This window comes from Homalodisca vitripennis, chromosome 3 (genome assembly GCF_021130785.1).
Source record: "Homalodisca vitripennis isolate AUS2020 chromosome 3, UT_GWSS_2.1, whole genome shotgun sequence".
Taxonomy (NCBI): Eukaryota; Metazoa; Arthropoda; class Insecta; order Hemiptera; family Cicadellidae; genus Homalodisca; species Homalodisca vitripennis.
In genome coordinates, this window is record NC_060209.1 from 184,378,991 (window position 1) to 184,400,737 (window position 21,747).

General features: G+C 34.6%; 1 protein-coding gene across 2 annotated transcripts in view; it reads left to right on the forward strand.

The window, feature by feature from the left end:
- LOC124357847 (muscle-specific protein 20-like) overlaps nucleotides 1-21,747 on the forward strand; it is a 74,628-nt gene that overhangs the window by 15,442 nt on the left and 37,439 nt on the right. The window contains exon 1 of one of the 2 annotated variants that reach the window (XM_046809923.1): nucleotides 9,082-9,234. The exons of the other annotated variant lie outside the window; for it this stretch is intronic. Within the exon in view, the coding sequence (XP_046665879.1) occupies nucleotides 9,205-9,234 (30 nt within the window). The 5' untranslated portion in view covers nucleotides 9,082-9,204. Of the gene's footprint in view, nucleotides 1-9,081; nucleotides 9,235-21,747 lie in introns of those variants that run through there. 2 annotated transcript variants of the gene reach the window in all.

Below are 21,747 nucleotides of genomic sequence, written 5' to 3' on the forward strand. Positions count from 1 at the left end.
CGAAGCTGCTTCAGCCCCAGTCCAATCCGCACAGTGCCCGTCATGTACCGCCTTGGAGGTTATGGTACTCAATCTAACAGAGCAGGTTGCTGCTTTGGTTAAGCAGCTTGCAGCCGGTACCGGGCAACATCCGTTGGCATCCAGTAACCCTTCCCAAGCAGTCCACACGCCCCATATTAAGCCAACACACAGACTCAAGCTCGCCCAACAGCTACTTCTACTTTCAGAGATAAGGTTCAACAAAATACGAAACCCGCCTTATCTTTGGAAGAGAGGAAAAAAACTCGCCGACAAATTAAAAAAGAACATAGAAACAAAATCAGAAAATAGATCCAAATTCCTAGTAAAAAGACTAATCCATCCTCGTCCAGATCCTCACAATTATCACTTGATGATGATATGGTTGAGGACCCTTTGGAGATGCAGACAGAGTTCCAAACAGTTCATGGTAACTTCCGTCCTGTATCTAAACAAAGAAAAAAAATTACGATGAACTAGCACAAAATAAAATAAATTAAAATAAATAAATTAAATTAAAATAAATAATATAAAATGCTGTTACAATGGAATATTAATGGTTTGAGAAGCCACTATGAAGACTTAAAATTACTCATAAATACAAGAAAACCTAAATTTATTTGCCTGCAAGAGACAAAATTGTCTCCTCATACTCATTTCAAACAAAATGGTTATGACATCTTTCGCCTAGATCATCACCAACAAATTGCCTGTGGAGGTGTGGCTATTCTAGCAGATTCTTCTGTTAATGCTAGAGCTTTGAACATCGTCACAAACCTCCAGGCAGTAGCAGTATCAATCGATGTTCCTTTTAAATTAACCATCTGCTCCATATATATTCCACCTCCCCCTTTTGATTTATCTCTTGATGATCTACGTGATCTCTACAGCCAACTCCCGTCTCCTTTCTTGATGGTTGGTGATTTCAATGCACACCATCGCTCTTGGGGTTCCAGCCATTCTGATCGGAGGGGTAACATGGTTGCGGGATTGTGGGATGAAGTGGCAGCGGTCATTCTCAATGACGAGTCGGCCACTTACATGTGCCCTAGGACTGGCATATGGTCGGCAATTGACCTGTCAATCTGCAGTCCGGTCGTGGCAACTCGAGTGCATTGGTCCGTACTTCCCGACCTGTCAGGGAGTGACCATGCGCCCATTGCCGTGGCTTTTGAATCCTTTCCGTGTTCGACAGGCAGGTGTCCCAGTTGGAAAATTAAGAGGGCTGACTGGAACGAGTACAAAAAGAACATAATTTCTCAAACTATTAATATCCAATCAAACGACATAAATACAGCCACTATATTATTTACATCCAATATTATAACATCCGCAGAGCGCAGCATTCCAAAATCCTCGGGTTCACAAAACAAACGCCAGGTATCTTGGTGGTCTGAAGAATGTTCGGCGGCTCTAAAGGAACGTCGAAAATGTTTAAGACAGTTCAACAGATCACCGACTGAAGAAAATTTAAGTAGGTACAGAAGAGCACGGGCCAAAGCAAGACAGGTATTTAGACAGAGACGGCGGCAGTCCTGGCTGGACTACACAGATCGAATAAAACGAACAACTCCTGCATCTGATGTTTGGAGGAAGCTTCGATCTGTTTGCTGTAAGACCTCTCCACCTTCTCTTATTGCTCTGAAAAATGGTACCGATGTGGTAACTGATCCCTTGACAGTTTCCAATCTACTCGGCTCACATTTTGCGGAAATTTCAAAAACGTCATCTTACAATAGGAGTTTCAAAATTTCAAAACAAATACAGAAAGACATCCTCTAAATTTAAATATTAATAATAACTCTCCTTTAAACCTTCCCTTTACCATTGATGAACTTGATTCATCACTAAAGGCGACATCAAATTCTGCTCCAGGTCCCGATAACATACATTATGCCATGTTGCGGAACCTGACGGAGGATGGAAAACAAGATCTTCTAAAATTATATAATAGAATATATTTAGAAAACACATTCCCTAATTCTTGGCTTCGTTCACACATTATTGCTCTCCAAAAACCGGGCCAAGATAGAACTTCTCCAGGTAGCTATAGACCAATTTCGCTTACTAGCAGTCTCTGCAAAGTACTCGAAAGGATGGTCAACAGACGCCTTGTTTGGTTTCTGGAGAAAAATAATCTTCTTTCACCTTCCCAGTGCGGATTCCGACAAGGCCGGTCTACAAGTGACCATCTACTTGCCTTGGAATCGGCAATCCTGAATTCCTTTATTGAAAGAAAACAGGTGATCGCGGTATTCTTCGACATTTCCAAGGCTTATGTCAAGGCTTGGAGAAGGGGGATATTAAATGCTTCAATATCTTGGGGTGTAGGGTTTCTTTCATACAGGGCTTCTTGTCGGAAAGAACCATACAGGTCAAACTTGGGACAACAATTTCCGATTTATTCACGCTGGAAAATAGTATTCCACAAGGTAGCGTTCTAAGCTGTACTCTGTTTGCCATTGCAATCAATAACATATCGTCCTGCGTTACCCCTCCTGTGCGCTGTTCTTTGTTTGTAGATGATTTCTCTACAGCGGTGGGGGAGAGAGCTTTACAGCTTACCATCAACAGGCTTGAGCAGTGGTGTGGAGTTACGGGTTTTTCTTTTTCTCCACCTAAAACAAAAGCCATTGTTTTCTCCAGAATGCGTACCGTTGAGCAGCCAACGCTCTCTTTGCTGGGTCAGAGAATCACTACTTGTGACAATATCAGATTCCTCGGTCTCACATTTGATACCCGGTTAACTTGGGTGCCTCACCTGAAAGACCTAAAAGATCGATGCGTGAAGCGCTTGAACATACTGAGAGCTTTAAGCGGAACAAAATGGGGGGCGGACAGGACATGCATGCTCAGATTCTACAAAGCCACCATCCGTTCCTGTCTAGATTATGGATGTCAAGCATATGGGTCCGCAAGACCCAGTGCTCTCAAAATGCTTGACCCAATCCATAATTCTGCTTTAAGACTGGCCACTGGAGCTTTTCGATCTTCTCCTATTAAAAGTCTTCTTGCAGAAACGGGAGAACCTCCTCTTTCGCATAGACGGCAACATCTGTCCCTAAACTATGTTCACGCTCTTTCAGGTAAGCCAGACAACCCTGCATTTGAACCGGTCCTGCGAAATCCACTCCAAAATTCTTTCTTAGCTAAACCAAATCATCCTTCACCCCTAGGCGTTAGGGCCAAACCCTACGCTTATGAAATAGGCCTAAACGATTACGAGTTCAAAGTCGTCCATCAATGTGATATTCCACCCTGGAGCGTCTCAATGCCAAAAATTATTTTAAATCTCTCTAGGTTTAAAAAAGACTCCACTCCAGAAACAGTCTACCAACAAGAATTCCGTCAAATACTAGGCAGCCTCGCACCTTGCGATGTTGTCTATACTGACGGGTCAAAGGAACGTTGTAGAACTGGATGTGCTTTCGTCACTGGGGTTAGACGATACGGGTTTCGTCTCCCCAACGACTCTTCCATTTTCACGGCCGAATTAACAGCCATCAAAAAGGCCTTAAATATAACGTGTGCCATGACAAATAAATTGGTTATCTGCAGCGACTCCCTTAGTGGTATGCAAGCCATCAGCGATATGTATTCTAAACACATAATCATCCGCGAAATATGGCACTCTTTGTCTTCCCTTCAGTCCGAAGGTGTTGCTGTCTTTCTTGTCTGGGTACCTGGACACATTGGAATATCCGGAAACGAGCTGGCAGATAGAGGAGCCAAAGAAGCATTGGAACTCCAGCCTTACACCGCATGGATGGTTTCTTCCGATATTATCCCGGTGGTGAAGGGCAAACTGAAAGCCAAATGGAATACCGAGTGGCAGGCAGTCGTTCACAACAAGTTACGACGTATTATAGACTGCGTTGGACTCTGGGAGACAGCGAACCGCCCGAGCCGTCGTGAGGAGGTTGTGTTGTGTCGCCTGCGGTTAGGCCACACGCTTCTCACACATGGCTTCCTAATGAGTAGAGATGATCCTCCGGTCTGCGACACATGTGAGACTGTCATCACAGTTGAACATGTGCTTGTTGACTGCCCTCGCTACTTGGTACATAGGCGCAACTCGAATCTGCCGGCTTCGTTGAACGGTATTCTCTGTGATGACGAGACGGCAACTCAAAGACTGTTGTGTTTTCTGAATGCAACGTCGCTGATGAATAAAATATAGTATTATGTTAAACTTATTTATTCCGATTATTGATTGTTGTTTATATTTATAAGTTTTATTATTTATGTGTATTTATCTTTATAATGACAGCTGCCAAATTAGCCCCTTTACAGCTTTCTTGGTGGCAGTAAAATTTGTTAAGTTTGCACAGTTTATTTAATTAATGTTATGTACCTTGTCCTTATTTATGTTCTATTTATCTTTTAGTCCTTATATAGGTTAAGACCTCTCTACAGTCTTTCCCTTGTTATATTTATTGTTACCTAGTTTTAAGTATAAATTATTTACTCTCCTACTTGTCGTAATTCCTATTTTTGTTATATACAATGTAATCATTATGTACCTAATTGACACTACCAAATACGAGTAGGTGTCAATTCTTTCTTGAGGGCAATGATAACCTCAGCGTTTTTTGCCCCTTATAAAAAAAAGACAAAATAGTAATGTTTCCTGTTTCCAAGATTCTTGAGTTTATTATGTTCTTACGTTGTTCTTGATTGTAAAACTTTTACCATTCAAGAATACAGAGAGGAACTTCAGGAATAATCAAGAGAGAATATAGCTTTAACAAAAAAGGCCTTGTCAGATTGCCGAAAAGCTGGCAGCTTGCGATAAAGACGCCATATTGGTTATAGTTAGTAGTTGATTGGATTTGTTTGAGCCAATCGGGATAAGCTCCACCCTTCACGTTACAGATGGTATTAGTGGCGTTTTCTGTTTAACATATGTCGACTAAAGTTGGCTTTCCACAGCGAAGCCACAATATTTCAAGAATTAAATTGTGTAGGCAGTGTTCCATGCGATAACTGAGCTTAAAAAACACTGAAATAAGAAAAAAGAGTTTACAGTATAAAATTTGTTATTGTTATGTAAATTTTGGGAATGACATTCTTAGTGTGTTATGAAATTTAAATTTCTGGGTATGAAAGTATTGGAGAATGTTAATTGATTTGAAGAGCATTCTTTTTTGTTTCGTGAAGAAATTTACGGATAATATGAAGAAAAGCTTCTTACTTGTTAAGCCACTTGCAACAGGGATGAGCAATTTATATTTGATATAACAAATACAGTGTCTGAATTTAAGAAAAAAATGTTTACTGCAATGCCAGTATTGGTATTTCTAGAGACTCAAAGCTTGCACAGGGCGTCCCCGAAATCTAACAATAGGATAGGATCATAAATTGATTTTGCCATGCAGAACTGTTGGTATTTGCTGCTATTATTTACTAGTGTGAACTGACTAACTTGAAATGATCAATGTAAAAGAGAGTATAATCGTGCGTACCGTGACAGAATCGACTCTGTAAGCAGCGCAGTGTGTATTGTCCTACTGCCAAATCGTTTCTGGTTATACTCAGTTCCGTTACCCAGAATCTACAACCGTAACGTAACTGATACTGCATCTGAGACAATACATCATGCTGCGGGCGGCTATTTCTGTAGTTAGCCGTCATCGTATCGCCAGCTGTTGCTTACAAACAGCCCCAGTGCAATGGGCACACGTGTTCTGGGGGATATTTCCAGCACTGTTAGTGTTCTACGAGAAGCTAACAATCGCCGCTAAACTCAATATCGTATTGTTTCTAGAGTACAATCGATATAAATAATGTTATAATCTAAATAGAAAGATCAATTTTTAAAAGCCTTCATTTGTCAAGATTTTTAATTATGTACAGCCGCTCAGTCTATTTCTTATTTACCTATAAAGTTGTGATGTGGCATGATTTAGCTTGGCTATTGTGAACAGCAATGGAGTTAAATTCACATTTACATCGAATCAGCCCTTCCCACCACACCTGCTTTATGTGTTGGAAGCGGTTGCTCCACTTGCTTTGGGATTGTGTCAGTCAACATCGTAGTGCGCTCAATTGTGCACCTGATGAGCCAATGAATACCTTTTCACCTAGATTGACCTACTTTTTGTAGTCTGGGTACCTCTGATATCGAAACGATGCAGGGGGTTCGTTTTCACCGTCTTCGTTCTTCGTCACCGACTATTTTTGTATCCCTTCAGACGAACATGACTCCAGATTTCAGACACTGCACGTTAGAGGAAGGTGAACTGTAGAATTCAACATTTACAGCAAGAATATGGTATTCTTGAATAATATTAGACTTTTACAATCACTTTTGGTTTATCGTATTATATTGTTTGTTCGGTTTCGAAACGTATTCTGCAATGGCGGATCCCCCACGTAGACCTTTCGTATGCTGAATGTGTTCACTCACTCGTATAAATTTTAAACATTTTGTCTCCCCAATATAGACTGAAGATTTGCATTATGTGCCCTATCAGTCACTATGTTAGGGATAATTGTGATCACGTTGCAACTAATTGTGTGTCAGTGCAAACTAATTGATAGAGATGATATTATTAGAATCATCAGAAGTCTAAAAAGTAGTTATAGCACTGGATATGATGACATACCTGTGCCAATATTAAAATATGCAATGGAATTTCTAACTGACCCACTGCTTCATATAGTTAATTCATCTTTCCTCTCTTGGCAATTCCCTGAAAAACTAAAAATTACAAAAATAAAACCTCTATTTAAAAAAGGCGATCAGTTTGATGCAGCAAATTATCGGCCACTTGCATTGCTCCCAGTTATATCCAAAATATATGAACGTGCAATGTCTAACCAGCTAGTTGACTATTTAGAAAGAAACAAATTACTTGATAGCATACAACATGGGTTTAGAAAAAGTAAATCTGTAGTTACAGCTGCCACTGATTTCATTGAGTCACTGATTGATTCTGTGGATAGAGGGGAAAAGGTAATAGGAGTATTTATGGATCTCCATAAAGCATATGACAGTGTTAGTCATGCTAAGTTGCTAACTAAGTTGTCACAGTTTGGTATCCATGGGAAGGAGTACAACTGGCTAAAATTATATATACAAAACAGACAGCAGTTTGTGGAAATCATAATCTGAATAACAAGAACAATTTAACTAGTAAATATAATTATATTTTAAAACAAACTTCTTATGGTGCTCTTCAAGGATCCATTTTGGGGCCACTTCTATTCCTCTGCTACCTAAAAGGAATTCCAGAGCTAGATAAATTATGCTTATACGCTGTTGATGCCACTCTAAGAATTACTGCTTCATCTAAAGAGGAAATAGAGGAGTTTGCTTTTCTCAGCGTTTCAAAAGTAAATCAGTTTTTCAAAGAAAACAACTTAAAAAAGCTATATGGAATTTTGTACCAACCAATGCAGAAATAAAATTAATCCTCATATAGAAATAGATGAAGTGGCTATAGTTAAAGAAGAAGAAGTAAAGTTTTTGGGTTTAACGTCAGACAGTTCGCTGACATGGAATAAACATTCAGAAAAAATAGTTTCAAAAATTAACTCTGGTTTATATGCTCTTCGCAGAATGTCAAAATTATGCTCACAAGAAATTCTAAAAATGATTTATTTTTCACATATCCATTCACATATTATATTTGGTATCTCATTATATGGATCCACATCAATAAAAAATTTAAACTCAATTTTAGTGATACAAAAAAAAGCAATTCGTGTCATTTTAAAACTTAAATGGAATGAAAGTGTGAAGGATCACTTTCCTCAACTGGGTATCATGACGGTTTACAGTGCATATATATATATGAAACTATAATGTCAGTGATGAACCGTACTCATAGCTTAGGCAAGAGTGGTGAGACCCATAATTATAATACAAGAAATAGAAATAATATGGCAGTAGCTCAACATAACTTACACTTTTTCTGTAAAAAACCAATACATAGGAGCTAAATTTTTTAATTTGCTGCCAAGCAATATAAAATTAATAGAAAATAATAAATTATTTAAAAATAAACTTAAAAGCTATCTGACTAAAATGCCGTTGTACTCCTTTTCTGAATTTTATACAATTCACAATAGTTTTTACAATCATTAAAATTACATTGTATTATATTTAGTTAGATACTAATGTAAATCATATTTAGTAAACTTAACCATTTACTTTCTTAATCATGTGACGCTATTCATGTACACCATGTGTAACAATCGAATAAAGATTTTTCTGATTCTGATTCTGATTTTGATTGCCACCATTATAACGTAACGATGATTGTAAGGGTTGATTAAATGCAAATATTGAGTTTACCTCCATATGCACGTGAAATAAGAGGTTAACTCAATATTCGCTCCACTATTATCCTAAAAATCTATATATGTATGTATAAAAGAAGGTCTGTATGTATGTCCTTTATAGAATCGTAAACTATTTGACCGATCATTATGAAAATTTGTATGTATATGCATTTTTCCACGGAGAAGGTTTATATGCTATGCCCATTGATGTAACTCGCCACTAGGTGGCACTGCAAAAGATAAAAATTTTAATAGCGCCTGCACATTATAAAATTGCAATTACGAGACAGTTACGTATATTACAAAGCTGAACATTATTTTAAGGCGATAAGTTATGATGTATTATGTTGTCTTTAAAATAAACATCAGTTTGAACTTAAAGCTTCAGTGTTAGAACACTTTATAATATAGTATACATACATGTAGAATAGGTATAAATACACACTTTTACAGCTTTTCTTGATCATGACAATAAGGCAAATTCTACACCGGTGTTGAAAATATAATTCACTTGAAACAGAAGTGCTTAGACACGAGCACAGATTATAAAAAGCCTGCAAAGCAGCGGGAAACTGCTAATATTTAATCTAAGTAGACATTAATCGCTCATCATTTTGCATTTTGGTACCGTCTTTCATGTCACCAAGAAGGTGATCTCAAACCTGTTCCATTTTATAGGGCGAGTATCCTTCATCAACCTTTGATACATGTGTAACATCAACGTTGATTAGTGCGTGTGCACGGCCAGACGTAGTGGGGCGGGACTGCTGGATATCTCTCTACTAATGAGCCGCGGGTTGATACATTACTACCGGAACTGCTGTGGCCGAGAACCCTGCTTATTTTAGCTGGACGTTATAAGTTTGGGAGAGGTGATACGACCTAGCCACCATCAACATGTCCCTGGAGCGAGCGGTTAGGGCAAAGGTACGCTCTGGTTACATTCGTAGATATGTAGATATTGTGTATTCATTCACATGGGAATTCTATAAAAGATGAAGTAGTAGATGTAACTGATGCATAACTGCTTTCGTTGTAGCCTAACCTGTAAGAAAAATCACATTAATTATATTTTCGCTTATTTTATTAGTCAATATAATTTACATCTTAGTATTAGACGCATTAAATATTGGCTGAGCGTCAGCGAAGCCTATCAATTGAGTTTGTATATCTATGTGATATTTAAAGTTTGAATTAAGCTTAATGTATAAAAAATAGGATTTTCCGGACATTTTGCCATTGTTTAGTGATACAATATAATCAGTAACACTACGTTTTGAGTTCTGCAATCTGGTCTCTTCTTCAGGTTTTGTAGTGTTGCTTAATTTACATATAGCAACCGAGTTGCTTAAATATCAGCCGCAAATTCATTAATGAAATAGCTACTTTATAGTTTTAATATCTCATGTGCTTATGAAATCCCAAAATAAAAAGATTGTAACAATATGTTGTTCTCTTTCGACGTGCAAATTTGTCAGGGGTGTCTCCTTCCTGTTAAATATATAACGTTTTCACTTTCGTAACTAATTTTAAAAATGGACAAATATACCTGTCTGTTCGTTGTATAAAACAACTTCCGTTAAAGACAAAATCTTTTTAACTTGATAAATTCGAACGGTAATTAGATTAATTCATCGAATTTTCACAGAATTTTCCAAAAGTATTCTCTTAGCCTGATAATGGTTGGACATTTCTTATTTTAAAATTAGTTAGAGTTATATTTACAATTTTATGAATTAATTTCACTCACATGGACAATCGAAATTGCTGTTTCATACGCGATCGACTTTTATAATGCATAAAAAAAAATCTTTGTGCTATACGTTCAAAAAAAATATAAATATATCAGTACTTTTGATATTTTACGTATATAAATACTTTGTCGGAACGTATATATACGTATATAACGTATATAAATACCAGTAAGTCGTTGAATTTTACCTTCGACATAATGCCATTTAATACTGTGACGCTTTTATCATCCAACTGTATTTATCATCCAACTGTATTCGTGCTATTGCAACAATTACTATCTTATTGGTGTTTCGAAATCACGACACAGTGACCTATCGATTAAGACATAAACCAAACCCAAATAGCTAATAGCAAGAGTTTAAAATGTGACGTAAAGAATATAAAGGTAAATTATTCATACCTCCAGCTCTGGTCAATTCAAACAAGTTAAAGGAACGGTGCAATGTATTATTTAACGAGATTTTTTAAAGTCGTCTTTTTTACCTTCAGATATTGCATAACACGTACAGTCTCTGGATTGTTGTGAATAATTGATAATAAGGTTCCGTATTACATGTAAAGTAATGAGGGTATGCTGGTACCGTTCTGTATATCTTTGAGATACTTTTGAAGGAGATACCAAGACGTGGTAAAAAAAATTGTGATTAAATGAATAGGCCCCAAAAAGAATGACTGTATATTTGTCGAAATAAACTAAATTAAACTCGTCGTAACAATTATAGATCCCATTTTTGGAACAATATAACATGCATAGATGTTTAAATATATTTTAGAGACATAGTTGGTTGTTTCCAGTGGGGTAACTGAAAACAAATTCTTTAATTTTGTTTTGATACAATTCCCCTCATCCCAAAGAGAATGATGATGGTTTGCTGCTTTGTTGCAGATTATGTTGCGAAATCCGGGTAACACTAATGTTGCTCTCTTTTGTTGAAGTAGACATGAATAAAGTCAGATACGACTGCTAGTAATCGGTAATAATTACGCATCCGTAAGTAAAGATAAATTTTACTTTTAACTTGAAATGAGTTCGTTTAATTATTTCTTACTTATATTATCTATGGTTCCTTCCTATCTAGATATTTAAACAACCGGATACAACTGAACGAAATTTTATATTTTTAAGGTTTTTTCGTGTTCCCATTTAGTAATTGTCATCATTTTAGGATTGTCTGATGCTATTGATAAATTTAAAAACATTTATAACTATTACCTACATCAACATTTCCACGGTCTCCACTAGTATTAAACGACCTTAACTGGATGTTGTTTGTGATAGAAGAACATGTTGAAGGACTAGACATCAAATACATTACACTATAAGTTGTGCACTGTATTGACGACTTGACCTTGTGAGTAATGTCAGCTGATATTCTCCAGATGTTTCACTGACTCAGAATAAATATAGCGTCTATAAATAGAGTGGTTTAAAATGTCAAATTTGTAGGACATAAAATATCCTACGTATCTTGAATGACTATAAATTTTAATTTTAAGTGTTTCACATTTAATTTTTCTTTGATCTACTTTTAATCCAGATTTTGTTTGAAACTTTTAAGGTCAAACATATTTAAGAATTTCCCCAACCTCTCCTGGACCTCATTCTGGATGTGAGAACGCTGCAAATAAGTTGGCGATCTATCAAACTTCACAAGCCTTTCCCAAAGTGTAACAGACATTACTTCAAAATGTTCAATCCACACAGTCTATACTTAGATGCTTCCTAAAATGTTAAAAACATGTATACACTCTAGAAGTGTGAAGAAAAAAAATGTATGAACGCGGCCGATGTGTAAACTGCAATTTTATTTTTCCGTTCACATCTTAACGAAACTACTCTTTACACGAGTAAATACTTTAAATACCTTGCTGTGGTGATGACATCTTACAGTATCTTAAGTAAAAAAAGTTTCGGTTCAAAAATCTTTTACTGGAGATTGTGATGTTATGTGTACCGGAAATCTTAAACGATACTTACAAAAAGTTTCTGCTCGGCCTCAATGCTTCTGAAAATATTTTATATAGAATCGAATTAAAGCTTTCACTACTCCTACACCACTAACTTCGGCTAGTTAAATAAAATTAGATCATCCAAATTACTGTACTTCGATGACCGCATTAGTTTTACCACCCCTCGTATCCTTTAATATTTATATTAATCCTTTAATATACTTACTCTTTTCATTGGGGTGTATTAATTGAGGACCTTGCCGGACAAAGGGTACATAGTAAGAATATTGTACTTTCGGGAAACGGCTCTTAAAGTTTATAGTTGTAAAGATATTTTGTAACACTTAAGGGATCCTGTGCTTAAAATTTATTGTAACTGGAATATTTTATAAACTTTATTATAATGTTATTACTCTTGTATTTACTGAAAAGTACTAATTAGTAAAAATAAAATTTATAAGAGATGTTATGTGCCCTTTTTTAGCAATACATAGCCTATAACCTAAACTAATGGATAAAATGCAGTGAAATATAAAAACAAGTTGATAAAGAACAAACTTTATTACATCACATAGCCAAAATCATAAAAATAAGGTTTTCAAGAATTTTTCCTCAAAAAATTTGCTCCAGCCATATTTCGTCATCTGCGGTCAAGTACTTCATCAAACTTCGGACATCAATGATTTTAGCTTCCAACACTTCAGGAAATGGCACTGGTTGCAGGTTGAATTTCTCCTAATGTTTGTTTATTTACAGTGTTCATAAACTTGAAAGGAGAGTAGGTAGGAACAAAAGTGCTAGAACACACAACAGTTCCATCACTTTTGTATTTAATTATTACGTACTTCATGATTGTAAACTTCTGTTTTTTAGCTAACTTTTGAAAGTCTTCGAAGAAAGGCTGAAGGCTCTTATCCCAATCTTTTATGAGACTTCGATCCATTATTACTGTAAAAGGGCTAGGCTTTCTGCCGAGCCTGAAACCATAGCTTGCAGCCATGGCTTTGCAGTTCCGACCTCTCTCTTTTTGATATGAGACCTAACAAGACCAAAGTTCCGGTCACATCGTGAGAGATGAATGGCCCCTAACTGGAAACAACTGTATAATTTCTACGTCAAACACTTTGCTGAACCACGAACAAAATTTAACCATTGTGGCGTTGCGGTTTTGTCCCCCAGCCAGAGTCCGATAACAAAACAACAGTTTTTTACTTCTGATTTTTTTCAATATATTTCTTAAGGCAATCGTACAGAAATGAAGCCACACTGTTCGAATTCTTAGATGCTTGTGATTCCATGAAACAGTAGAAGTAAGACTCGTCATCATTGAAAATGTGTACGTTAAATGCATATAACCATAAAAGCCTTTTTGTAAAATTGGCTGTTCACATTAATTCTTGGCACTGGGTAGTTTGAGCATAGTCAAATTTACATACCAAAAAAGAAGAATCAGTTTTTGCTTTTTCTATGAACTCATGTTTTAAAGCTAGTCTTCTTTTATATTTACGCTGATGAATCTGATAAGGTACTTTGATTGGATCATTAGGATTTCTTGACAGTTTTTCTCTGCATTCTGTACAATAATCGCACACATCACTTTTAGGTGACCTCATACCAAATTCATGGCCAAACTTAGATTTGAAAACACTTAAAGTAGTGGGGTAGCCCATTTTCAAGTTTTCATTTGTTTCAGACCTATAAAACTCTTGAAACAATATGTAAAGAGTTTTAATATTGAGCTCCGGGTTGTCAAAGTACTTTAGAGAGGTTTTATTGCCACTATAATGGCTTAGGCTATATGGAATTGATTCAAGGTGTGTCTTCATCAAATCAAAAACATTATGTTTCAATTTGTGTGGTCGATTAGTGTGATGACCTCTCCGTTCTGTAAAGTCCTGATCATTTAACACTTTTTGTTGGATTACTCTTATTCTTTTAGGACTTATTTGTAAAAGTTTTCTTAAGAAACCTTGACAGAACTGATACCTTAAAACCCACCAACGTTGATACTATAGGCCCAAATATTAATTCGGGCTTTTATGGTTGAATGGTCTGAGTTTGTTGATCAATCTTTTCTATACATTTAGAAATAAATGAGTCTTGCAACTCTTTACCTTGGTTGTAGAATGATGAAAATAATTCGTTTCTGATGTTCTGCAGTAAAACTTTCAAAACATTTCTTACTACAACACTCGGTAACATAAAAAAACTGCTTTCCACTTACAGTCTTTCCAGACCTACCGACATACTCTTTGCCTTTAAATCGTTTCACTTTAGCAACTTTCACGTTTCAAATTTGTATTGTTACTGTATAGTTTACGTTTTTGCGTTTAACTTTCGGCTGATCCATTGCACTTAATAGCTCTAGTTTTTAAAAGGATTTAACTTATGAACAATGAACATAACCTCAATAATTCAACAAGCTGAAAATAGAAACAGCACTGATGTTAGATGTCATTGTTTTGGATTTTGTCAGCTGCACAGCTGCAAAAAAAATTCTCTCAGAAACCAAAGAATAGAGATTTTTTTTCAAACTTTCAGGGCACATTCTAAAACAACATGGCGGATCCAATAAAGCAATTGCCCGGAAAAGGGCACATACACCTATATGCCCTTTGTCCGGCATTGTCCACAATTTAAAAATGTTTAAAGATGCAGTACAGTTATTGTATTTGTAACAGAATAAGTCCTATTTATTTATTTCCAACGGCAGCAGCCATTACTACAATTGATTACTATAAGTATATGCATAATACAAGTTAGCAAAACGACAATACTTATATAAATATTAATTAATAAATACGCTTATTTTCAAGTTTGAAGAATACATGCAGTTGCTATTAAATTACTACATTGTGCAACACAGAATACAGATGTAAAAAGTTTTACGGTAACAACAATGCAACCTGACTAGAACAACAAATTTTAACTTGCATATATACAAATATAGGTGATTAACAAAAAAATATGATTCTATTCATATTTTTTTTTAGTTTGATTGTGATACATTTGGTTCTGATATGAGTAACATTACTTCAAGCAAAACTAGTTCTGACTACAATTCTAGCTCCTTTGTTAAACGGCAATAAAGCTTTTGATTCGAGCCTTACGTAAATGTAAATAATTAAAATCATCGTCAGCAATTGTTACTGTCGTGCATGAGCACGAAACTAATTTTAAGGAATAATCGAAAGCGACAGGTTTCGGTGTTTGTATTATGGTCCTTAAAATATGTTTGTTTCCTTTCCTGTCTCATATAAACGCGTCTCCAACGCCAGTATGTCGGTTGTGACTTATTCCTCAGTCGACGTTGTAGTTGTAAGTACGATCTGACTAGATATTGACTACATACTTCTGAAGTTGGTGGTATTGTAGTCACAAACATTGAATATTTATTTTAAAGATGATTTCCTTGTTCGTTAGATCTGAAATAATAAGCTTTTTTTAGAGAAGTAGATTTACTAAGGTCAAGCATTAGTTTGTGTTAATAAAATGAAGCAAACTCTTTGTCACTAGTTCCGAGGTAAAGTTTAAAATTATGTAAATAAAACTTTGCATGAGAAAAAATTTGTTATGGCAGTGGCAACAGACCTGTCAAACACCAATGACAGTGCTAGTCACTAGGCCTAGTTTTTTTGACCTAGTCAATTATAAAAATATGACAGAAGTTGACGGATTTTGGAATAAGAAATACATTTTTAAGGTTTTTTTTCAATTACTTTGAAGATAGAAAACTAGCAGTAGTCATAGGGTAATACATTAGTGGTAGTTATACTCAAAATAGTGTTCTTATACAAAGAAGCATAATATCACCTACATTATTTAACATCTATGTAAATGATCTAGTTAAAATTAAATTTAATCGCTCAATCTTGTAATATGCAGATAATAATATTCTGTATATGACTCATAAAGATTTGTCGATATGCAATAGATGTATGCAGGAAGATTTAAATTTAGTTGTTAAATACTTTTTAATTATGGTATAAAAAATTTTGGGAAAAACTAAAGCAATTATATTTAGAAACCCAAGAGTTGTAATCGATGTTAATAATATTTAAAGAACTGTTACTATATTGTCATAAAATCGAATGTTTATTAGGTAACAACCAATGTCAATGTCCCAAACTTGTTTTTAATCACAGTCTGAAACATCTTGGTTAAAACTTTGACTATAATATGAAGTTAGTAAACATACGTATTTATGCACTCACTAATAAGCTGATATATTTTATTTATATATCAGAAAATACGTTCAGATTTTCCAGTTTCAACAAAAAGAATTATTTACTATTTTTTTTAGTGCAAAGTTACTTTTATTATGGAATCAATTTGTACTATTTAGCTGCTGAGTACATAATAAGGCCCTTTAAAAAATTATAAGGATACAAAAAAAACTTTGTTTTATGATATGGAAATGCTAGACATAATTCTAAGTTAAATCTGTAGGTGAATTTACTGATTTAAAGAGACATTATTTTAGTTCAACATCATGAAAATAACTATGGCAAATTATTACCCGAATTTAGAATACCGACCGTAATAACTTCTTTACTGAGAGGACTGCAACACCTTCAGAACAAAAATCGGATAGAAAAATGGTTGAAAAACTATTTCATTTATCTACCTTTATATATATAAAGGACGAGTTTATCACTTTAATAACACAATTTTTTTCAATCACAAAGCAACTTTAGTCAGCGTTTACACATAATAGTACCTCACTCCACCACCTGCTCTGAGGAACTGAGCTACTTCTCTTTTCCTGTTCTTTTCACTATTAAAATATTCAAGAAGAAACAATATACAAGACGTAATAATATCTTCCAATTCAGGTTTATGACCCATCACATTAGTTTCCCCTTTCTGTTGGACTTAGCATTACAGTTAAACAACTCTGCACTGATAACCCCATAGGCAACTTCCTTTCAACTGGTACAGGCGGGCAAATTTCACAAGGTAAAGTTTTATGTCGTTTCGTACTAACATAACTCTAATAATATTACGAAAAACAACAAAATAGTAGCTACTAGTGAAGTTTCCTGCGGTAAAAGTTTAGTGAAAAAGTCCCGTTTTTTCGCGCTCTCTCAAAGTGCTCGACCAGGTATGGCGAAACAACATTTGTATTGCAACTTTATAATATTGGTGCATACTTATTGCGTATTATTATTCAATAAACTATATATCTCGCCCGATAAGAGGTCCTTTTTTATTTCCGCATCACAAGTTTATTCACTTTGTTGGCGCGTATTGTTTTGGCGCGCGGGCACCAGCGGGCACGAATTAATTTACGATCAGCGGCCGAAACGAACAACAATGGTGCGCCACATCGTATCGCTCGCTATTGTATACTCACTTCATATCTGGGTTGAACTGGATTCCGGTTTTAAAAATATCTCCGTCTACATTCTTAAAAACAAAATAATAAAATACAATACTGTATATTGTTTATGAACTATTGTCATATTTTTCTCTCTAATAAATATCGATCAAGTTTAGACGATCGTAAATTTTCCATTTCAATCAGCACATATTATGACACACAAATTATACCATAAAATGCTATACTAGTTACTATTATAATAACAGCTGAGGAAAACAACCAATCAGAAGTGCTAAAAAGCAGAGAGTAAACTCATATGAATGTTTTTTCAACTTCGACATACAACTGCGATCTGTAGGATATTTACAAAACTTTTGAAAACTCCGAATGTAGACTGTTGTTAAACACTCTTAGTTGACAAGTGAAGACGATCGACCAATCTATCAAACATTAATAGAACTATTTGGAGGGAAACTAAAAAGCAGACCGCTTTTGCGACCTGAGCTCGTCATCGTGCCGTTAGGCCCGGCCGCTGCGTGACGAGCACCACTCGTCAGTGATCCGCAATGAGTTAATTCCTGGAAAAACTCAAACAATTGCTCGAGTAAGAATCCGTTTCTTGATTTATTTACGTAAAATCTACCAATTGCTTAAAAATACCCAAGCAATTCTCTTGAGGATTTCTCCGTTGATTTAGTATCACATGGCCCAGATGTTGGGACCTTTCTTTCAGACACTGACCCTACAGCTTTCATCATCAATCTCTCTTGTGTTATTCTCAATCTTTCTTCTATATCTACTAAATTTTGAGTTATAGTGTCAAATATAGCAGGTCTAGAAGGGACAGTCTCTTCAAGCTGTCCAATTCTTGTTTGAATATCATTCAAATCTGATTGAAGAATGATCATCGAGTTGCTGATATTAGTCACTTGTTGGCTCAACTCAGGGACTTTTTGTTGGTAGCTTAAAATCTTAAATAGTAAGATTTTTGTATCTACTTTGTATCTTAGTTCCTGTTATAAAAACAAACATGTTACTGGTGTTTGTCATTAGACTCTTGTGTTTGTTTGAAAGAATCACTTCTTGTTCCACCTTATAGCTTTATTGATCAATTCGACTGCTTTTGTAGATGGTGAGAATGTGTCATAGCCGGAAGTAGCTTGGGTATAAAAAAGAGTTTATCAATATTTTTGTATGCGTTCAAAATTGATAATATTCTAAATCTTGGATGAAGTAATAATTCCTTTAGCATCTTTCCGAAAATGATCTATTTTCTGGTGCTTGTGTAACTAATAAAGTTAACAGGTGTTACTTTCACAGTAATTGATTACAATAAAAATAATTCACAAAGTTCTAAATAAATAAAGGTTGCTTGTGTATACATATATATATATATTGTCGAATACCGTTTTGAAATCCTAGATTATCTACGAATCTAAACAAATTCATTTTTTACTTTTTGAGCCATAAAGTCGACACCTTTCCCCTGACACCGGAGCAACTCCTTATAACGAAATAGCTTGTGCTTAAACTAGAGTTTATCGATATTTTTGTATGTGTTTAAAATTGATAATATCCTAAACATTGATTTAAGGATTCTTTCCTTCAATATCTTCACGAAGGAAAACTCTTTTCTTGTGCTAGTGCAGCTAAGAACATTTAAAGGCGTTACTTCCGACAATATTTGATTACTTTAAAAATTATAATAATAAATTAATAAAACTCAAAATTAATAAAGGTAACTTGTGCACACACACACACACACACACACACACACACACACACACACACACACACACACACACACACACACACACACACACACACACACACACACACATTCGCAGAAACATTATTCTCTTCAACAAATTAACCACGGTATAATGGTTCAAAACCTGTATGAATGTTCGTTTATCTAAGTACACTTCTTCAGATAAATATAAATTGTATAAATATTTACAACAAATAAAACATAAAAAGAAAGTAAGGATTCAAACAAGAAAAACAAACATTATAAACAAAGTACACTAGATCAGCAGCTGATGGTCCATGACATGACGTTTGTGAATAAGTAGAAAACAGTTATCATGAAAAACCCCTCCAATGTCTTTTCTGAAGTACCAATTGGTGTGCAGTTCCCGTTTTTCCATTTTCAATCTATTAAGGTTTTCGTTTAAATTTTCAGGGATCTTTATGCCTTTGATGATGCAACAAATTTCTTAATGATTTTGTTTATGTACATTGATAGCGTGACTGGTTAAAAGTGTTTCTACGTCGCCAGGGACAATGTCAAATCGATGGCTTCAGTTACTCGTATACGTAAAGGTTTCGATGTTTGGTCGACATACTGTTTTTCACAAAAGTTAATCAAATTGATAAATAAGGTTTTTTAGTGTTACAGTTAATAGTACCTTTTATAGGAGATGCTTGGTTGGTTACATTACTTTTGACATTTTTACTTGTAGACATGATCTTACAAGTTCCACAACGAGGTTTTTGGCTGGATTTACAACTAAAGGACTGTGATTCCTTATTTAAATTTTTTATAGGATCAGTACAGATCAACATCTGTTTAATACTGGTTTTCGTTTTCAATACAACTCTTGGAGATTTTGAAAACAAGTCTTTAGTTTCTTGAGATTTTGAAGTAGGTTAAATGCTGTTCTCATGATTGAGTTGATTTTGTGAAAGCCAGGATAAAAATTTATTATGAATTCGGATCGTTTTGGGGGAAAGGTATTATTATTTTTGTTTGTTGGTTGATTCAAATTGTTCTTGATAACTTGATCGGGATATGCTAATTTTTTGAAAACCACAAGTTAATTTGTTGATGTAATTTATGAAATCGTCTTCATTGCTGCAAGAATTTTATACACGAATAGAAAGACTCTTCGGTATACTTTGTTCACATAAGTGGGGTTACAACTGATGTCATTCAAATTCTGCATAGTATTCGTGTCGCGGACATGGACATCAGTTCGTAATAAACGTTTTTACGTTTTACAAATAACACGTATAATTGGTGTAGCATAATGAAAAATCCAATTATGATGAACTTACATGCTATGTTGTTTTTATAACAATAAAATGTCCAGATATAAAGTTATATAAACGCTAAAATTATACAGACTAAAAGCAAATCTAAAATTTATAAACAATTGTCAAGGATATACTTACGCATAACTATAAGACCTTGCCGAATGAGGTGAATTAAATCTGGTCGTCTAGCTCTAAAATTTATAAACAATTGTCTAGGATATACTTACGCATTACTATAAGACCTTGCCGATTGAGGTGAATTAAATCTGGTCGTCTAGCTCTAAAATTTATAAACAATTGTCAAGGATATACACACGCATAACTATAAGACCTTGCCGATTGAGGTGAATTAAATCTGGTCGTCTAGCTCTTCCAGAGAAGAATCTGCAAAAAGTCAATACATAAAATTAAACAGACAGTTAGTAAAAGTATTTAATAGTAGATATTTAATGAAAATAGAGAATTCACAGTATAACTAAACAATATTAATAGTTGATTATAATATAAAATTAAGAATTCTATTTTCGGTGCTTCATCAAAATGCAGAAATACTAGCAAAGTTAAATTAATCATTAAATTTAAATACTTACCGTTCAAACAGATACATAAGGCACTTCTGGCGTGGAGATGAGGTCACGTACAGTGGGCTGATTATAACGTTATTTATCTGTATGTATCTGAAAACACATATTACTTATCGAAATATAATCTCAACTGCTTTAGTTATTCCAACAGCGAGCAGCCTATTTACAACCATGATGTACATACAAGATGGCATAATAAAATCACATGAAACATATAGATTTTTAGGTTAATAAAAATTGATAATAGCAAAGCAATTTTAACTAATTGACGAGGAATAGTTTTGTTGAATACAGATTAAATAGATAGCAATAGGTGTACAATTTAAAGACGTACGGGCAATGACGTAAATATCGAAGCAATTTATAATATACCCAATTTGTTTAATGAATAACTGAATTAATGCATTGAAGAATAACACAAACACATATTTTAATACAAAAGTAAGAAATGTTTTCATAAATTGAATAAACATTAAACAATTGCATGTATAATGTTACACTACTTAAAAGCATAATTAATCAAAAGAAAAATGAGTAGTATGTATATTAGTAGCTCTCTTATTAATAGTGAAATAGTTTTTGAAAGCATAAATAATCTTATAAAATAATTACTAATGTTCAGATAATGTTATCAAATAATGTAAAATTCAGCTATTTACCACATATTTTAAAATAATAAAAGACACGGTAGTCATAAAAATATTTAATCGATGTTCTACCAACAATATTTTACTGCATATTTCAAAATGAATCCTTTTACAATTATTATCCTTAAACAATCCTTAACTT